The sequence below is a fragment of the Papaver somniferum genome, chromosome 6 (genome assembly GCF_003573695.1).
Source record: "Papaver somniferum cultivar HN1 chromosome 6, ASM357369v1, whole genome shotgun sequence".
NCBI lineage: Eukaryota > Viridiplantae > Streptophyta > Magnoliopsida > Ranunculales > Papaveraceae > Papaver > Papaver somniferum.
The window spans coordinates 44,455,627-44,473,988 of NC_039363.1; the positions used below are offsets into that span (position 1 = coordinate 44,455,627).

The 18,362-nt window shown below is 36.2% G+C and overlaps 2 protein-coding genes across 3 annotated transcripts; both read left to right on the forward strand.

Moving 5' to 3' along the window:
* Nucleotides 1-9,541: 9,541 nt before the first annotated feature.
* On the forward strand, nt 9,542-14,912 carry LOC113287432 (DNA replication licensing factor MCM3 homolog 2-like). The gene is made up of 17 exons (XM_026536194.1): nt 9,542-9,694; nt 9,781-9,893; nt 9,984-10,195; nt 10,776-10,906; nt 10,989-11,227; nt 11,334-11,570; nt 11,670-11,824; nt 11,899-12,107; nt 12,255-12,420; nt 12,505-12,686; nt 12,840-12,899; nt 13,014-13,106; nt 13,311-13,474; nt 13,855-13,929; nt 14,036-14,177; nt 14,336-14,424; nt 14,604-14,912. Exons 1-16 carry the CDS (start codon nt 9,629-9,631, stop codon nt 14,390-14,392), a joined length of 2,301 nt encoding a protein of 766 aa, XP_026391979.1. The 5' UTR covers nt 9,542-9,628; the 3' UTR covers nt 14,393-14,424; nt 14,604-14,912.
* A 484-nt stretch (nt 14,913-15,396) lies between these two features.
* LOC113287433 (uncharacterized protein At2g34460, chloroplastic-like) lies at nt 15,397-18,143 on the forward strand. 2 transcript variants are annotated; one of them, XM_026536196.1, is made up of 6 exons: nt 15,397-15,565; nt 15,648-15,839; nt 16,016-16,135; nt 16,795-17,067; nt 17,166-17,358; nt 17,648-18,143. In XM_026536196.1, exons 1-5 carry the CDS (start codon nt 15,431-15,433, stop codon nt 17,328-17,330), a joined length of 885 nt encoding a protein of 294 aa, XP_026391981.1. In that variant the 5' UTR covers nt 15,397-15,430; the 3' UTR covers nt 17,331-17,358; nt 17,648-18,143. The 2 variants fall into 2 exon arrangements, with proteins under 2 accessions (XP_026391981.1, XP_026391980.1); XM_026536195.1 differs by having other exon boundaries at nt 15,398-15,565; nt 17,637-18,129.
* Nucleotides 18,144-18,362: the final 219 nt, after the last annotated feature.

Here is an 18,362-nt window from a genome sequence, read left to right on the forward strand (position 1 = left end):
TAAACAAATCTGTATCACACAAAAATTCTATGATGATATATAAATCTGTCTCCCACGGATAAACCTAAGAGTTTTGTTCCGTCTTTTGATAAAATGAAGGTGAACAGAAACCAATTGATAACCCGGACTTATATTCCCGAATAACAGCCTAGAATTATCAATCACTTCACAATAATCTAAATCGTATGGTAGCGAACTAGATATTGCGGAATCACAAAGGATGAGACGAAGATGTTTGTGATTTCTTTTTATCTTTCCTTATCAGAGATATAATCTCAAGTCAATTATTCAATTGAACTCGTACGATAGAAAATGGCAAGATCGGATCGCTCAACTACGATAGAAGTAGTTTCTCTGGCTTCACAATCTCAACGAAGTCTTTCAGTCGTTAACCTACAGGGTCTCGGGAAGATACCTAAGGTTAAAGGAGAATAAACTCTAGCAAAACCAACTAGTATCACATAGGAGGTGCGGGGATTAGTTTTTCCAATTGCTAGATGTCTCCTTTATATAGTTTTCAAATCAGGGTTTGCAATCCAAGTTACCTTGGTAACAAAGCATTCAATATTCATTGTTAGCTGAAAAAACTAATTTAACCAAGCTAATATCTTTCAACTGTTAGATAGAAACTTAACTTGTTACACACAAATGAAATGTATTTCATTTAGGTTTGAGTAATCCTACCTGAACATGTACACTTAGTTGGTTCACAAATAGTTAACCAATGATTAGCCATATGAGCACTTCCATATTAACCGTATTCATCTTCTTCACATAACTAGTTCAAATGACTCATAGAACTAGTTGAAGAGTTGTTCAATTGCTTAGGTCTTTATGAATAGACACAACTGAAAAAAATCGGTTTGATTCACTTGAATCAATTTATGAACAATATAGGCACGGGTTGCAAAGATTGCATTCCTTATCGATTTATTGTTTAAGTTCATGAACTTCCGATTTGATAAATATAACCATCTTGGGTACGCGTACGGGTACGTGTTCCACAGCTATCAGATTTGAGTTTACAAACACAACATAAATTTTTGGTTGAAAACTTCCATGGGTACGTGTACGGGTATGCGTACCTAAGGTCACTGGTTTAACAGTTTGCAAACTTACAAACTCAGCAGAAATTTTCAGTTCGAAAACTTCCGCTGGTACGCCTACGGGTATGCGTACCCAACCTGTCTCCTTCACCAATACCGTATGCACACATATGCACACACTTGGTTTATGGCACATGGATTTATACACTAATGTGCGAACACACTATATATATGCTTATATCCATAGTTGGTTACGTAATCTCAACTCTACATTTCAATCATTGAAACACTCTTCTATAATGTTATAACAGTCGTTATTCACAACTATCGTCATCAAAGCTATTTTCAAGATTGAAACGTCATCATGACTTTCGTCACGGATTAAGATGAAAAGTGGTTAAAGAGAAAGCTTACCAGCACATATTTCGAGAAAAAGATAGGCGAGTAAACTCGGCTCGAAATAACAAATGTGTATGTATGAAAACTATCATACTTATACGACTTTGTCTCAGGAGTAGGAGATAGAGTAGATAGACTTTTGAGTGATAGATAAGTTCAAGTCTCCACATACCATTTAGTCGGATGAAGTTCCACTGGTTCCTTGAGTAGTTCTTCGTCTTCGTAAGATGATCGCCATGGAGTCTGGAGCTCAACTACATTAGAATGTCCTAAACCGAAACTTAGCTATAAGTAGTCTAGAAATCAAGACATATAGTTTTGACAACTAAACTTGACAAACATGCTTGAGATAGCAACGCATGAGAGTTCGACCGAGCAATGATCTAACAATGTACCCTTTTGTCAATTTTATTAGCCGCAAAACTGTCAATACATATGGATTACAAAATAAATAAAACTTTGTAGCTTATCGTCCACATGCTTGATCTCCTTGGTGCTTCAACATTACTCGAAACTTCGTCTTTTCCAAGTACTCCCATGATTCCATAGATGTTCAATTCAGCATCATAGTTGTTGAAGATCCGTAGCCATAACAATGAGAAAACAAAAGCTCCCGATCATTGTTATACAGTGTCATAATATTATTACACAGTATCAAAGTTTTTATATCACAACTTCGACAACAATACTATGGTGATATGTATCGCTACCCCTTAGTCAATACTGTCATCTCAACATGAAAACCACTCCCCCTTACATAATGATCCGTAAAACACGTAAACCGTATATATTTCTAGTGTAAACTACATATTAATTCTCCCCCTTTTTGTCAATAAAATTGGCAAAGGTACGAAGACAGGATCCTAATGAAATTTCCACGGAGATGCTTCAATACTAAATAAAAGTACATATCAACTTGTTTAGATGCAATCATAAAGCCGAAGCTAAATACATTCATCAAGGAGTTCATACAAATACAAGATAACCCCTAAAATATTCCACAGCGCACTCCCCACAAAGATATGGAAATTAAGCGCAAGTTCAAAAGAACTCTCCCCCATTTGATGTCATTCCCGGAAGAACAACAAGAGCGACCTTACTTTTACAAGAAAAGAAGGATTTCTTTGGACACCAAAAACCATAAGAAAATGATTTTGTATCTAAAAATTCTCAATCAAACTAATCACAAGAGGACCCATGATTAATTTAATCGGAATACACAACCAAATTAATCACAAACAAATCTATGATATGTTTAGTTGGAAATGCTCAAATAAGAAGACTTATGGAGCCGCACAATATATACATAAACTATGGATTAGGGAAGATCAATATTGCGAAATATACAAAGATTCATTTTATCTTCATCACTATTTGCACAATGACATACAATAGACATAATCTTTGTAAACAAAAGATTTGACCTGTCCTCCATCAAAGAATTGACATAATAGGCTTAACTTTTGTTTGTCAAAAGTTCATCGATCTTGTATCAATACATGCATATCGACATGCGAAAGAGATAACTTTTGACATCGTAAAGTTCAATAATAGTTCACGGACGCAAACATACATATCCCATAACATATTGCAATATATAAAACCATAAAGATTAATACTGCAAACATCATCTTCCAAATCACTTTAGAATTTAAATAAATAAAACTAAAAACATTGCAAGTTGAAAACGTTGGACATAGCTATGTGTACTCACAATAATGGCTATTCCAAACCCTAGTTATCCTTCTTAAACAAAAACAAGAATAAAAATTCTCTTAAGAAGTTTTATTATACATTAAGATCTTTGAAAAATTCCTCATCGTCCCCGAACTCCTTGTCGTCAACAACCATTGGTACATATGGTTCATGGAGGAATGAGTCAGTACCAATAAACCGTCTTGGCTGATGATGTCGAACCAGGGCCTTCTGAATTTCTAACGATCTTAAAACACTAGCATTTATTTGTTGAATCTCTTTTCTTGCCAGCTTCAACTCTTAAAGAACATATAAAAACTTATGAGAATTAGAAGGAACTGCTCTTGGCTTCCTCACATTCCTTCTTTTTCTTTTCAAAGTTGAAGACAAAGGAGATTTATCTTTTTCCTTAGTGATTTATGGATTAACAATCATATTGATATCTTTTCCATAAGAAGACATGATGCTTGGAGTACCCTTATGCAACCGTTTTTTTTTTTGTATGAAAGGAATTCAAAATTTCAACAAGCAGTCTTAAGATATAAAGAGTATTAGAGAAGGATAAAGGAATGTAGGGTTTTGAAACCTTTAAACAGGTTCTTACACGTCCAACTCACAACCCTATAAAGAGTAGAATTGTCGATAATAACCCTCTTCTTTTGGCAAAACGGTCCTTTCCAATATCAACAGTGATATGGAGGAATTTCAAAAACCAAACAACACAAAGCTAAAAACAAAACTAAATTTTAAAGCATGTGGTGTGCAAGATCTTGTCTCTCTTGAACAGACACATGAGACAAGATGCACATGACAACATAATCAAGTTGTGATGTGGTGAACAACAATTTGTCCACCATGACCCTTTTGGTTGGAATTCATGGAACCCTGCCTTTTCTTATGTTTAGACCATGTTTTCTTCTATAGTAGTCTAAATCTATCTTTGGAAACTAATTTCTTCGATGAATATAAGATCTTACATACCTTAGCTGTTTTCTCCGTTAATTTAAGCTTGGTAGCTAGACGATTTGCTATTCGTTGAAGCTTGTTGACATATATCATCTTGTGTTTGTACTTGAAACACTTTGAAAGTTCATGACCCCCGAGAGAACAATAGGTGCATGTCAACGCATAATATGATTCAGGCGTCTGTGAAGTGCAAGTTGCTAGGCACAAAGTAGATCCTGAAACATTAAACACAGAGTTTCCAGAAGAAGGGTCAGTTGATTATTCCATCTTGATTGGGTTCTCTTCTAAAAGATTATCAAGATTGATGTATGTATTGCTAAAATTATCAAAATCAATATTTTCACATAGAAGAGCAGCACTTGATTTTTTGTCTTCATCAGAATCATAATTGTTAGACATCTCATCAAGTGTCGCAGCAAGACCTTTGTTCCTAGTGTATTTTCTACGATTTGGGCATTCATTTGCAAAATGACCAAAAACCTTACACTTAAAGCACCGAGGCATATCCTCGTCATCAGTTTCATCAACGTCCCTGTTTTTAGGAGGAATACGATTAAAATGTTTGACTGATGCCTTTGGCTTATCTCTGGATTACCGTTTACTTCTCTTCAACAGAATATCCCTAAATTGTCTTGTGATCATCGAGACCGATTTGTCAAGATCTTTATCTGATGAATCCGTCTCAGAGTGATCATCTTCAGAGATATACACATTTTTACTCTTATCAAGTAATTTTGTGTCTTTTAGTGCGTTGAACGCCACATCCTTGGATTTGGACGAGTGTTCATGATCAAAGATCTTTAGCTTCCCAACCAGAGTATTTCTAGAGAGAGTATCAAGGTTATTTCCTTCAACGATGGCATGCTTCTTAGAATCATATCTAGATGGCAACGATCTGAGAATTTTCATCACAATGTCCTTTTCAGGAATAGTCTTACCCAATGCAAAAGATGCATTAACAATTTCAGACACTTTATGATTAAACTCATCAAATGAATCTTCATCTGCCATACGAAGGTTTTCCCAATCGGAATTTAGGTTTTGAAGCCTGGCTTCCTTTTTACTGGTATTTCCTTCGAATACGGTTTCTAAGATATCCCGCGCATCTTTAGACCTAGTGAAATTTGACACATGGTGCTGAAGATTTGTAGTAATGGCATGTATGATGGCATTCAAACCGTCAGAGTTTTGCTTTGGAGCAAGTATCTCAACAACATCGTATTCGCCAATATTCTTTGGAACAATAGTGTTACCTATTGCCACACGGGAGCATCATAGCTATTTACTACATATACCCATGATTGAAAATCACGTGCTTGAAGAAAAGCTCGCATAAAAATTTTCCACCATAAGTAGTTTGAGCCATCGAAGACTGGTGATACGTTAATAGAGATAACACCTTTGACCATAGAGTCAGATCGCTACAAACACAAACTTTTGAGGTCTTGAACGTGTTTGCCTGCTCTAATACCAATTGAAAAAGCGGGGATCTAACAACCTCACCCAATATTTATATTAGCAATATGGATGGACTAACTCCAGTATACTTTCTAGATAATCAACTAGACAGTCAGACTCAATCTGGATAAAATTATATCAAAGAGTTAATATCTCAATCTCTCGATTTGATCTATACTCAAGCAAATGAAAATATGCGAGTCTTTATCAAATACTAGAGAGATAAACTTGGATGGTACCAAAGACCAATATCCAAGTGTCAATCAATTTAAATCAACAACCAAAGGTTGGATATTCTAATTGATTGATCCTAACGCATAACCTGTGATATTTCAATTATATAACAGAATATAATGCAGAATATAAATAACACATACGCCAAAAAGTTTGTTAATGGGGAAACCGCAAATGCAGAAAAACCCCGGGACCTAGTCCAGATTGAACACCACACTGTATTAAGCTGCTACAGACACTAGCCTACTACAAACTAACTTCGGTCTGGACTGTAGTTGAACCATAATCAATATCACACTGATTCAAGGTACAGTTGCGCTCCTTACGTCTCTGATCCCAGCAGGATACTACGTACTTGATTCCCTCAGCTGATCTCACCCACAACCAAGAGTTGTTACGATCCAAAGTCGAAGACTTTAATAAACAAATATGTATCACACAGAAAAGTCTACAATGGTAGATAAATTTGTCTCCCACAAATAAACCTAAGAATTTTGTTCCGTCTTTTGATAAAATCAATGTGAACAGAAAACAATTGATAACCCAGACTTATATTCCCAAAGAACAGCCTAGAATTATCAATCACCTCACAATAATCTAAATCGCATGGTGGCGAAACTAGATATTGCGAAATCACAAACGATGAGACGAAGATGTTTGTGATTTCTTTTTATCTTGCCCTATCAGAGATATAATCTCAAGCCAATTATTCAATTGAACTCATACGATGGAAAATGGCAAGATCAAATCGCTCAACTACAAGAGAAGTAGTTTCGCCTGTCTTCACAATCCCAATGAAGTATTTCAGTCCTTAACCCACAGGGTCTCGGGAAAAAACCTAAAGTTAAAGGAGAATCGACTCTAGCAAAACCAACTAGTATCACACAAGAGGCGTGGGGATTAGTTTTTCCAGTTGCTAGATGTCTCCTTTATATAGTTTTCAAATCAGGGTTTGCAATCCAAGTTACCTTGGTAACAAAGCATTCAATATTCACCGTTAGATGAAAAACCTGATTTAACCAAGCTAATATTTTTCAACCGTTAGATCAAAACTTAGCTTGTCACACACAAATGAAATGTATTTCATTTAGATTTGAGTAACCATACCTAAACGTGTACACTTAGTTGGTTCAAAAATAGTTAACCAATGGTTAGCCATATGAGCACTTCCATATTAACCGTATTCATCTTCTTCACATAACTAGTTCAAATGACTCATAAGAACTAGTTGAAGAGTTGTTCAATTGCTTAGGTCTTTATGAATAAACACAATTGAAACAAAATCGGTTTGATTCACTTGAATTAATTCATGAACAATATAGCCACGGTTTGCAAAGATTGCATTCCTTATTGATTTATTATTTAAGTTCATGAACTTCCGATTTGAGAAATATAACCAGCTTGGGTACGCGTACGGGTACGTGTACCATAGCTACCGGATTCGAGATTACAAACTCAGCAGAATTTTTTGGTCGAAAACTTATGTGGGTACGCGCACGAGTATGTGTACCTAAGGTGACTGGTTTAACAGTTTGCAAACTTATAAACTCAGCAGAAATTTTTGGTTCGAAAACTTCCGCCGGTACGCGTACGGGTATGCGTACCCAACCTGTCTCCTTCACCAATACTGTATGCACACACTTGGTTTCCGTCACATGGATTTATACACTAATGTGTGAACACACTATATATGCTTATATCCATAGTTGGTTACGTAATTTCAACTCTACATTTCAATCATTAAAACATTCTTCTATAATATTATAATAGTTGTTATTCACAACTGTCGTCATCAAAGCTATTTTCAAGATTGAAACGTCATCATGAATTTCGTCACGGGTTAAGATGAAAAGTGGTTAAAGTGAAAGCTTACCGACACATATTTCAAGAAAAAGATAGGCGAGTAAACTCGGCTCGAAATAACAAATGTGTATGTATGAAAACTATCATACTTATACGACTTTGTCACAAGAGTAGGAGATAGAGTATATAGACTTTTGAGTGATAGATAAGTTCAAGTCTCCACATACCTTTTAGTCGGATGACACATACCTTTTAGTCGGATGAAGTTCCACTGGTTCCTTGAGCAATTCTTCGTCTTCGTAAGATGATCGCCATGGAGTATGGAGCTCAACTATACTAAACTGTCCTAAACCGAGACTTAGCTATAAGTAGTCTATAAATCAAGACATATAGTTTTGACAACTAAACTCGACAAACATGCTTGAGATAGTAACGCATGCGAGTTCGACCGAGCAATGCTCTAACAGTTGGTAAATTTCCTTTTTATAGATTAGGTATTGCTATTCAAAAGGGTCTTGGTGCCCAACTTGTTGCTAGGTTGCCAACCAAAGCGTTATATGAATCCTAATCGGGATTAAATAATAATTTTAGTAATAACATAATATTTAATATTCAGAATTTGATAGTTACTAATTTATTACTAGTATAATGATTGTGAAAAAAATTTATTTTACTTAGACACTTTTTATTTTGACAAAAAATCAAACTAAATTTTTTAATACTTGTTCTTATTTTTAGTATTGATAAATTAAAACAAAAAATTCAATAAAGTGGGAAAATGATAATCTTTAAAAAAAAAATATATGAAATAAAAATTGATTGTATATATAAATTTAAGGGTAATTTTTGTAGTTGATAAAATAAAATTGGGATAAAAAAGGTAAGTTAAACATTAAAATTAGGTGGGGTCAAAGCTTATACTTCTCTAACTTTTAAAAGCTCCTCCTACCCAATTTTTAAAAGTTGTGGAATTTCGCACGTGCCTTAGATAAAAAGCACTTTAGATACCAAACACTAATGTCAAAATTATTATCATATATATGTTTTGAAATAAAAAAAACATTCACAGCCTAAGATTATGATGATAACATGACTTTGTGAGACGACAGTCTCCATACTCGAAAAGAAAGCTCCTGCCCCAGTCACCACAACTTGCTGCTTTTTTTTTGGTCCTTATGGGTAGCCAGGAACGACGCAGTCTATCGCCTATAATTACCGAATCCGATGACCATCAAACTCCAGTAGGAATATATTTGGACTCAAAATCACCTACCGCCAGTTCTACATGGGATGCAACCATATCCAAATCAGCGCAAACAACACTAGCAACAACAACCATCTTCGTGGGATGACTCAAACCCCACTCAGATAGATCAAAATTAACATGGATAGAGTAGCAAAGGGATATCCTGGAATAGCGGGAACATGTATTATATGCCGAAACGAGGGGGCCGACACAATCTTAGCAATAACGCAACCACTAGGCATCACCAATGCACTTGCAACAGAAACTTGGGCCATGCTCATCGCTTCTAGAATGGCAACAAAACGAGGATAGCCAAAATCTCAATTTGAAACAGACTCAGAGAACTTAATGAGATTTCTCTCGTCGGACGCCGACGTTCCATTAGACACATCTACAGAGAAAGAATCAAGCAGCGGACGATCTGACAAATCGAATGACAGATGATTGCTCCATAAGAAGCTCACAACACCAGTGTGGGACAGTGTAACTCTCCCACCTATAAATTCTATTGTAATAGGAGACTATGTGGGTATAACATACCCACATGTAATCTCAGTTTAACTTAATAAAGCGCATGCTTCAAAATAAAAATTAAAAATCCTTTAGGGACCCACTTCAAAATAGGTCATATTTATCCTCGGCCCTATTTGTTTCCCGCCAAAACTAATTCTATTCCCGCCAAAATGCCCTAAAGAAATGTGAAATAGAGGAGAAACAAAGCAACTGAAGTCTAATTATTCTCTCTACCTCTCCGCCAGAAACCCAAAACAGCGACGGCAAGATGGATATCGGAGAAGACGCCATGGCAGCTCACAAGAGAACATTTATGGATTTCTTGGATCAAGATGTAACCAAAACTTTCTTCGATCTATTAAAATTACTTTTTTTTTTTTAATTTTGAAATTCTGATTGCCTAGATGTTTTTCGTAATAGATTGGGAAAGGCATATATATGCAAGCTATCAGACAAATGATGGATGGGAAGCGTTATCGTCTCCTCATAGATATCTCTGATCTCCATGACTTTAACTCTGACCTAACTCGAAGGTTTGTTTAATTTACCCTATTTTTTTTTTCTTCTATTTATCCGATTTTCTCATTTCTCATTTCTGTTTTTTTTTTTATTTTTTTTTTTAGACTTTTAAGGAACCCTGGAGATTACATACAGCCATTCTCTGAAGCACTTACAGAAGTTACTAGAAACATAGATCCTAAATATTTAAAAGAAGGGGAAAGTATTCTTGCTGGATTTGAAGGAGCTATTGGTGATTCTAGAGAAGTTACACCTAGAGGTCTACTTTCTTCGTTTATTGGTTCCATGGTTCGCGTTAAAGGCATCGTTACCAAATGTAAGTCTCTCCCTCGCTCCCTCTCTCTTTATCTTGGTTATAACTGTATATATTTACGTGCTTGATGGTTTTTGAGGTTCTGGTAATTTGGTTTGCTATCTACAGCAATTTGATAATTTGGTTTTTGCCATCTAGAACGAATTTGGGTATGGATATTTATGTATATGACACTCCAAATTAGAATAAAATGACACTCCAGTATTGATAGGCATGTTTGGCACAAAAGAATTATGAGGATGTCACTGGATGCAAAAAGAAAATGACATTGCCTGCTGTTATTGTTTAAGAAATTCTCATTTATCTTTTTCTTTGTTGAAAAAGCAAAATGAAAATTCAGGTTCCTATTATTCTGCTATCCAGAGTGTGGAATAAAAGTTCTGTTAAAGGTGTAATTGATGATTGTGAAGTATTAATGTTCATTGTGAATTTGAATATAGTCATACCCATCATAGAATCATGGAGAACAACTGTGGTGATTGAATTTCCTATATTACATTAAGCTAGCCCTGCTTAATGTAATATATTATGGTGATTGATTTTCCTAACAAATTTACTTCTCTTTTTTGTTTTTTCATTCTAGGCTCTCTTGTCAGACCAAAGGTTGTTAAAAGTGTACATTTCTGTCCGACCACTACTCAGTTCACAACACGTGAATATCGAGACATTACATCTAGTACAGGCTTACCGACTGGATCTGTGTATCCCACACGGGTAATTTTTTTCTTTCTTTTCTGCTGTGATGTTTTTTAATTTCCGTATAAAAAGAGTATTTAAGTAATCAACTAAATTTTAGGATGAGAATGGCAACTTACTGGTGACCGAGTATGGATTATGCAAATACAAAGATCACCAAATGTTGTCCATGCAAGAAGTTCCTGAGGAAGCCGCCCCTGGTCAGATACCACGAACTGTGGACATTATAGTAGAGGATGATCTGGTAGATGCATGCAAACCTGGAGATCGTGTAGCTATTGTTGGCATATATAAAGCTCTTCCAGGGAGAAACAAAGGGGGTGTGAATGGAGTTTTTAGGTCAAACATGTTGACTTTACTATTCCATGGTGTTTATCTTCTTTGTAGAAATGTACGGTCAGTTGGTGTTATGAGATCCTGATTCCTTGATTTGGTGTGTGTGCAGGACTGTCCTCATAGCTAACAATGTTTCTCTACTCAACAAAGAAGCAAATAAACCAACCTATACTGTTGAAGACCTTAAAAATATAAAAAACATTGCTGCAAAAGATGATGCGTTTGAATTGCTTGGCAGTTCACTTGCACCATCTATTTATGGCCATACATGGATAAAGAAGGCGGTGATACTGTTGATGCTTGGTGGAGTGGAAAAGAACTTACCTAATGGAACCCATTTAAGAGGGTGATTGATAATCCATCCTTATGTATATGAGTACTTTTGCTGTTGGAGTATTGCTTTCAAAAATCTTACTATTCTGTTTTCTTCTTTGTCCTTGAATAGTGACATAAACATGATGATGGTGGGCGACCCTTCTGTTGCTAAGTCTCAACTTCTTAGAGCAATTTTAAATATTGCACCGTTGGCCATCTCAACAACAGGCAGGGGTTCTTCTGGTGTTGGGTTAACAGCAGCTGTTACGTCTGATCAAGAAACTGGTAAGCCATACTTCTGGGTAGCATCTCATTACTGGCGGCTGCTCTGAGACAAACTAATTGGTATGTGTGAACAGGAGAAAGAAGGCTAGAGGCTGGTGCAACGGTACTTGCGGATAAAGGTGTTGTTTGTATTGATGAGTTTGACAAAATGAATGATCAGGACCGTGTTGCCATTCATGAAGTTATGGAGCAGCAGACTGTAACCATCGCCAAAGCTGGTATTCATGCATCCCTGAATGCTCGTTGCAGTGTAGTGGCAGCTGCAAATCCTATATATGGGACGGTATGTTGCATATTCATCTGCTAACTCATTTTCTGTTTCTTACTGTGTTACTCTATCACAATATCTTGGTGTTTATAAACCAAGATGTTGTTAGGAAGACAACTAGAACTGCTGCTATCTGATCCAATTTACTAAATGATTGTACAGTATGATCGTTCAATTACTCCAACAAAAAATATTGGACTGCCGGACTCCTTGCTTTCTCGTTTTGACCTGCTATTTATCGTGCTGGACCAAATGGACCCTGATATTGATCGTCAGATCTCAGAACATGTCCTCCGCATGCACCGTTATCGTTCACCTAATGATGGAGGTATGTGACAGATTTAACATATCAAGGGATTGAATTGTTGGAAACTGTTTCATTGCTTAATTTAACCCATTGAAACTTTCATAGGTGATGGGAGGTTAAGATCTGGAATAGAAGACGACACTGACACTGGTTCATCCTTCTATGTCAAGTATAATCGTACCCTTCATGGGAAAGGGAAACACAAGTGTGACACTCTCACCATCCAGTTTCTTAAGAAGTATATTCATTATGCCAAGAGTAAGATTGAGCCGAAGTTGACAGATGAGGTATCTTAATATTCTTCACCTTCTGTCTTTCTTCCATATTATTTGTGACATTCAGTTTCATGTATTGCGTTTCCCATCTGTAAGTATCCAGTATTACAGAGTCATGATTCTTATATGGTGGTCCTAGATATAATTGACTGCTTGTCTTGATAGGCGTCTGAACAAATTGCGACAGCATATGCGGAACTTAGAAATGCGGGTTCAAATGCAATGGTGGGTATTGAAAGTATCTGGATGTCTTTCTCTTTTTGATCCTTTTTTCGCTCTGCTTAGCCTCTTCTGATATATATATATATATATATATTTTTTTTTTTTGTTTTTGCGTAGTCTGGAGGAGGAACACTTCCAATCACTGCTCGTACTCTAGAAACTATAATACGTCTGTCGACAGCTCATGCCAAGTTGAAGTTAAGGACTGAGGTACTTACTTTTGACTCCCTCACCCTAGCAAATCCTGATGGTCCTTAATTTTTTAAATTGGATTTTACTTCTAAAGCATAACCTAATAAGTGGAAGGTTCTGGCAATATCATACCCTCTATCTTGCCATGGGAAACAGCACCTTAACTCCTGCGGTCAGCCAACTTTCTAGGTGTAATGTTTTCTATTATATAACTTGTGGCAGGTTACGAAGGATGATGTTGATTCTGCTCTGAAAGTTCTGAACTTCGCCATCTATCATAAGGAGTTGGCTGAGATGGAGGAGCGTGAACTTGTCAGAGAAAAGGAGTTGGCGAAGAAGCAGAAAGCTGATCGCGCTGCTGACACCAATAATAGGGCTAGTGGAGGGTGAGTACTACATGGATTTATAATTATATTTTATTCTGTTATAAACTTGTGCATGAAAGATTGATTGATGTTGTTAGCAGCAGATTAAGAACCCTTTCTTAGTAATTCTCCGTGACAGATTCAGTATACCGTGATATTGACTTACATAGATTTAGGAAGTACTGATGGAGGCATTGGAAGTGCCAAAGCTCCTTTTAAGAAAAAATGCTAAAATTGTCTTGTCTATGCTAAGTTTTACATGTTTATAGACTTCATGTGTAAATTAATATCACCTCAAAAATCCCTAACAATCCTTGTGTTTTGATTATGGATTTTCAATAAAAATGTTGCCTTGATGAAATATATCTGATGAAATCAATTTCTTGCTTTTATTTGTTTAGTGAAACAGCAGACCCAATGGAAGTCGATGAACCTCCTACTGCTCCCCAAGCAACTCACACTCTTTCTCCTGAAAGGTCTGGAGATTCTTGCTTTTAAGCCATTAGCATCAAAGCAAAGCTCTCTTCTGCTCACTTCTCTATTTGAGTTCTTTCTGTAACTTCATTATTTTGTTGACTGCAGAATAGAAGCATTTGGCTCTGTTTTTGGGCAGCATATGCGGGCAAACCACTTGGATCTCATATCTATTGCAGATATTGAGACTGTTGTAAATGCTGGTGCAGCTGTTCAATACACCAGGCTGGAAATAGTTACACTATTGGAGGTATGTAGTGTCGAAGACTGATATGTTCCTTCACCATGTAAATGATATACATATTTCTGTTAGTGGTGTAAAAACGATATTCCCCAGACATAGCCGTCTAAATAATATAAAATAAAATGAAACAATAATGACAGTGCTTTATTTTGGTATACTTGCAGAGATTGCAAGAAGATAACAGATTGATGATAAACGATGATATGGTGCATATGATGTGAAGCAACTTAGGGAGCGTCTCCTATATTAATAGGTAGTGTGGAGTACAAATATTACTTTTTTTTTTACTCATCCCGTCTTACTGCTTTTCTTACACTGAGTTTCCTCATTGACATGATGACTGAAAATCTTTCTTTTGGTGAGGCATCACTCTTGTGCTCTGGTGGATTCTTTTTTATTTTTTATAGCTGATTTACTTCAATGTGCCTTCAGGGAGGACATGAAATCTCGAAGAAGCACTTGTGACTGCCCATTATATGGTGCTGCGGAGGCAGTCTTATAGACTCTGAATTAAAAAGGCCACTGACTTTTTCCAGACTTAACTTTGGAGCAGCACTGATAGAACTCAAGATTGTGTAATCTCCTCTTTGCTTTCACTAAAATTTAGAGATGTTGGTTTTAGTTGATTTGTAAACTTAAAAGTTTTATCCGTAAAATGTTCCTTGTGCCAAGAGTTTCTTTGTTTCAAGATTCACTGATAAGTTTTTAACCTAAATTCTACAGCCAAATTTCTACTTCTAAGCATCTGATTTTTTATTTATGAAGTATTATTTTGGTAGCTTCAACAACGAAGTACCAAAACGTAACGAATCAGATTTTTGTTTTAGTACCGCCAGAATTTGACCACTAATTCTCTCCAAAGTCTTTGTAAAAGCCTCCATCTCTATGGCACAAAGCAGTTGTGGTGGAGACTTTCCAAAAGCCTTGAGTCGGTGGCTGTTGATAAGCCAATAGTAGCATAAATCCAAGATAACTGGAGTTCCATTTACAATGAGTCAAGAACGCTTACTGGTGGGCAACTCGGACCAGTAATATGATCGAAGGGTTCGTCGATTATGTTTTGCTGCAGTAGACTAGTGTATTTTTTCCACCGCTGTTATCATCTTCCATAAATTAGAAAAAAAAAACTCATCTTGCATCCGATGGCTCTGTTTGTAAAACGTAAAAAAATGTGGTGTTGCCACGTGGTAGAATAGCAGCTTCTTATGAGGTCTGAGAAGGATTTGTATTGTATTATTGTACAGCGAGTGAGTCGAGCAATGGTATTCCTCCAAACTCATTCTCTCACAAGAAACATCAAAGCCCCTTTTACTTCTTCATCTTCATCAGCATCTGTTCACCACTCCAAACCTTTCTCTTCCGCTACCACAACTATTAGAGCTACAACAACAAAGGTAAGAGATCCACAATGTCATCATTACATTCAGATTTCAGTTTCTTTATTTTGTTTATTTAGTTGTGCTTCTGTTTATTCAGATGGAAAACACAGAATCTGAGGGTTCAAATGTAAATGACAATAAAAGGAAAATATTTGTGGCTGGGGCTACTGGAAGTACTGGTAAAAGAATCGTTGAACAACTTTTAGACAAGGGTTTTGCAGTTAAGGCTGGTGTTCGTGATGTTGACAAAGCTAAGACTACTTTTTCAGATAACCCATTTCTCCAAATTGTAATTGTCTCTCCTAATTCTCCAATTTTCATTGATTCTGTATTTGGTTACTCATTTTTATTTTTATTTAAATGAGGGTTCAGCTAAGTAGTCTTAGCTGAACTGAGGCTGATGTAATAGGTGAAGGCTGATTGTGAATTTGGTTTAATCAATTTTGTTTTTATTTTTGTTTATAGGTGAAGGCTGATGTAACTGAGGGTTCATCTAAGTTAGCTGAAGCTATTGGTAATGATGCTGAAGCTGTTATTTGTGCTACCGGATTTCGTCCTTCGTTGGATTTATTTACTCCTTGGAAGGTCATTAATCTAATGAGCTTTACTTTAAGTTTTATACATATAGATGAATTTATTAGATACATGAAGGAATCTATTAACTTAATTTGCAGCAGTAGTCTTATGCCGAAACCCAAATAGAAAAGTCAGTATCATGATACTGATACGCAATTATTAATCTATTTTTGCCCGTTCCTTGGTCTGTTTAGTGGTCGATTGTGTGAACAATTTATCCTGAAGAATTCTACATTTTAAAACATATCACAACTTAGGATAACAAATATGAAATCACAGGTTAGTAGGTTACAGTTTGATAACCGGTAGAAAGACAAAAGAATTACACGTAAGCTGGATCGAAGAAGACTTAGATCACCATAATTTACTTCGAGCACCATTAGCATTATTAATGTTTGGCCTATGTTTTATTAGTTTCCTTGAGCCTTAGTCCATATATCAGTTGTTTATCTCTCCAAATTAAGATGCATTTAGATGAAGCAATCTGCTATTTTGTATATTGGTTGCCGGATGCTTCTAATTGAACATTGATCCAGTGATCTCTAACCATTTTGATATCTGCACTTCATCTTCTGGCGACACCTTATAGTTTTTGCTAGTTTCACGATTGATCTTGTCATCGCGAACACTTCCATCATATGCGTTCAATTGTGCTTCCTTATTTGCAGGTTGATAATTTTGGCACAGTAAACCTTGTAGATGCATGCAAGAAAAATAATGTGAATAGATTTATTCTTATCAGTTCCATTCTAGTCAATGGTGCTGCAATGGGACAAATCTTTAATCCAGCTTACCTATTCCTAAACGTATTTGGACTAACGTTGATAGCCAAACTACAAGCGGAGAATTATATCAGGAAATCGGGTATAAACTACACAATTATAAGGCCTGGTGGATTGAAAAATGACCCTCCAAGTGGAAATTTGGTCATGGAACCTGAGGTAAGAACAATACTCGTGTATCCTTATCTATCCTAGTACTGTGTTTGCTTTTCCTCTCATATGCTAAAACCTCAAATATTTGTCCTACCTCCGTGCAGGATAATCTGTCTACAGGTTCTATATCTAGAGATCTGGTTGCAGAAGTAGCTGTTGAGGCATTAGGCCACCCTGAATCTTCTTACAAGGTAGTGGAGATAGTTTCCCGTCCTGAAGCTCCAAAACGCTCATTTGAAGATCTCTTTGGCTCTATCAAACAACGCTAAGTTTGAAATGACCAAGTGGCTTGACACAGTAAGTGATTGATTTGTTGTTCTTTCTTCCAAATTTCAATGTTCTTCGTTAGACTGTGTGTATCTAGGTGTAGATTTCATACTAACTAATGACTAGTTGCTGGCACACTCTATGCCATGTTATACTGTCATTATAAATAGAAAGTCCAGTACTCTTGCATTTTACAGTATCTTCTAAATATCGGATCTACCACTCCAATAAATTTACCCAATTAACTGTACATGTTATAATGGCCTTTATTTAATTAAATAAAGGAGTTCCCTGAAATATTTTTCCAGTGTGAATGCAGTAGCTGGATTACTGAATACTACCCTGCCGCTGATGGACAAGCCAAGGGGTGGATGCTGGATGCAAGCTGTCATTGAGTATGATAATAAGACTGGCCATCATTTTTGTGTTATGGTATGAGATAGATGGAGAGAATATATACCACGTGTTAATTTAAGCCCAAAGCAACTTCTCTTGAATGAAAGATGATGGAAGAAGTACTGAAAGATCAATCAAATTCATGAACTCTCATCTGTAATCGACAAACTAAAAACTCAATCCATCCCTCAGTCCAAAATAACACAAACACTGGTGTAGCTTATCCTCTCCCCGTTGGCTGGTGAGCCTAACCACGCCCCTCCCATAACCACGCCCCTCTCATTTTATATTCTTACATCATGTTTATATGTTTTTTAAGATGATGTGATGACTCAAATATGATTTATGCATCTTGGCCACCCATTTGAACGTGTATAAAACGAGTGAAAGGTTTTTTTTTTCTCATTTCACAACCCTAACTTTCTATTCCATCATGAGCAGCAACCGCATATTGTTCTTTTCTTTTCGCTCTGATAACAAAGATGATTTTTTGTTCGATTTTTTTTGTTATAGGTATAGGTTTTCTATTTGGATTGTAGTCGAGAGTGTAATCCTTATTTATTTTCTAATGAAGCAGCTAACTAGGTAAACACAGAATTATGTTAAAAGCCGAAACGATAAAAATACTTTGAATTGAG

Excerpts from the sequence above, each read along its gene's own strand:
- LOC113287432 (XM_026536194.1), top strand. The coding sequence starts at position 9,629 with ATGGATATCGGAGAAGACGCCATGGCAGCTCACAAGAGAACATTTATG. Across the intron at positions 11,571-11,669 it reads AATGGAACCCATTTAAGAGG|TGACATAAACATGATGATGG; the intron begins GTGATTGATAAT and ends GTCCTTGAATAG. Across the intron at positions 13,107-13,310 it reads AGTTGAAGTTAAGGACTGAG|GTTACGAAGGATGATGTTGA; the intron begins GTACTTACTTTT and ends AACTTGTGGCAG.
- LOC113287433 (XM_026536196.1), top strand. The coding sequence starts at position 15,431 with ATGGTATTCCTCCAAACTCATTCTCTCACAAGAAACATCAAAGCCCCT. Across the intron at positions 15,566-15,647 it reads TTAGAGCTACAACAACAAAG|ATGGAAAACACAGAATCTGA; the intron begins GTAAGAGATCCA and ends CTGTTTATTCAG. Across the intron at positions 17,068-17,165 it reads ATTTGGTCATGGAACCTGAG|GATAATCTGTCTACAGGTTC; the intron begins GTAAGAACAATA and ends ACCTCCGTGCAG.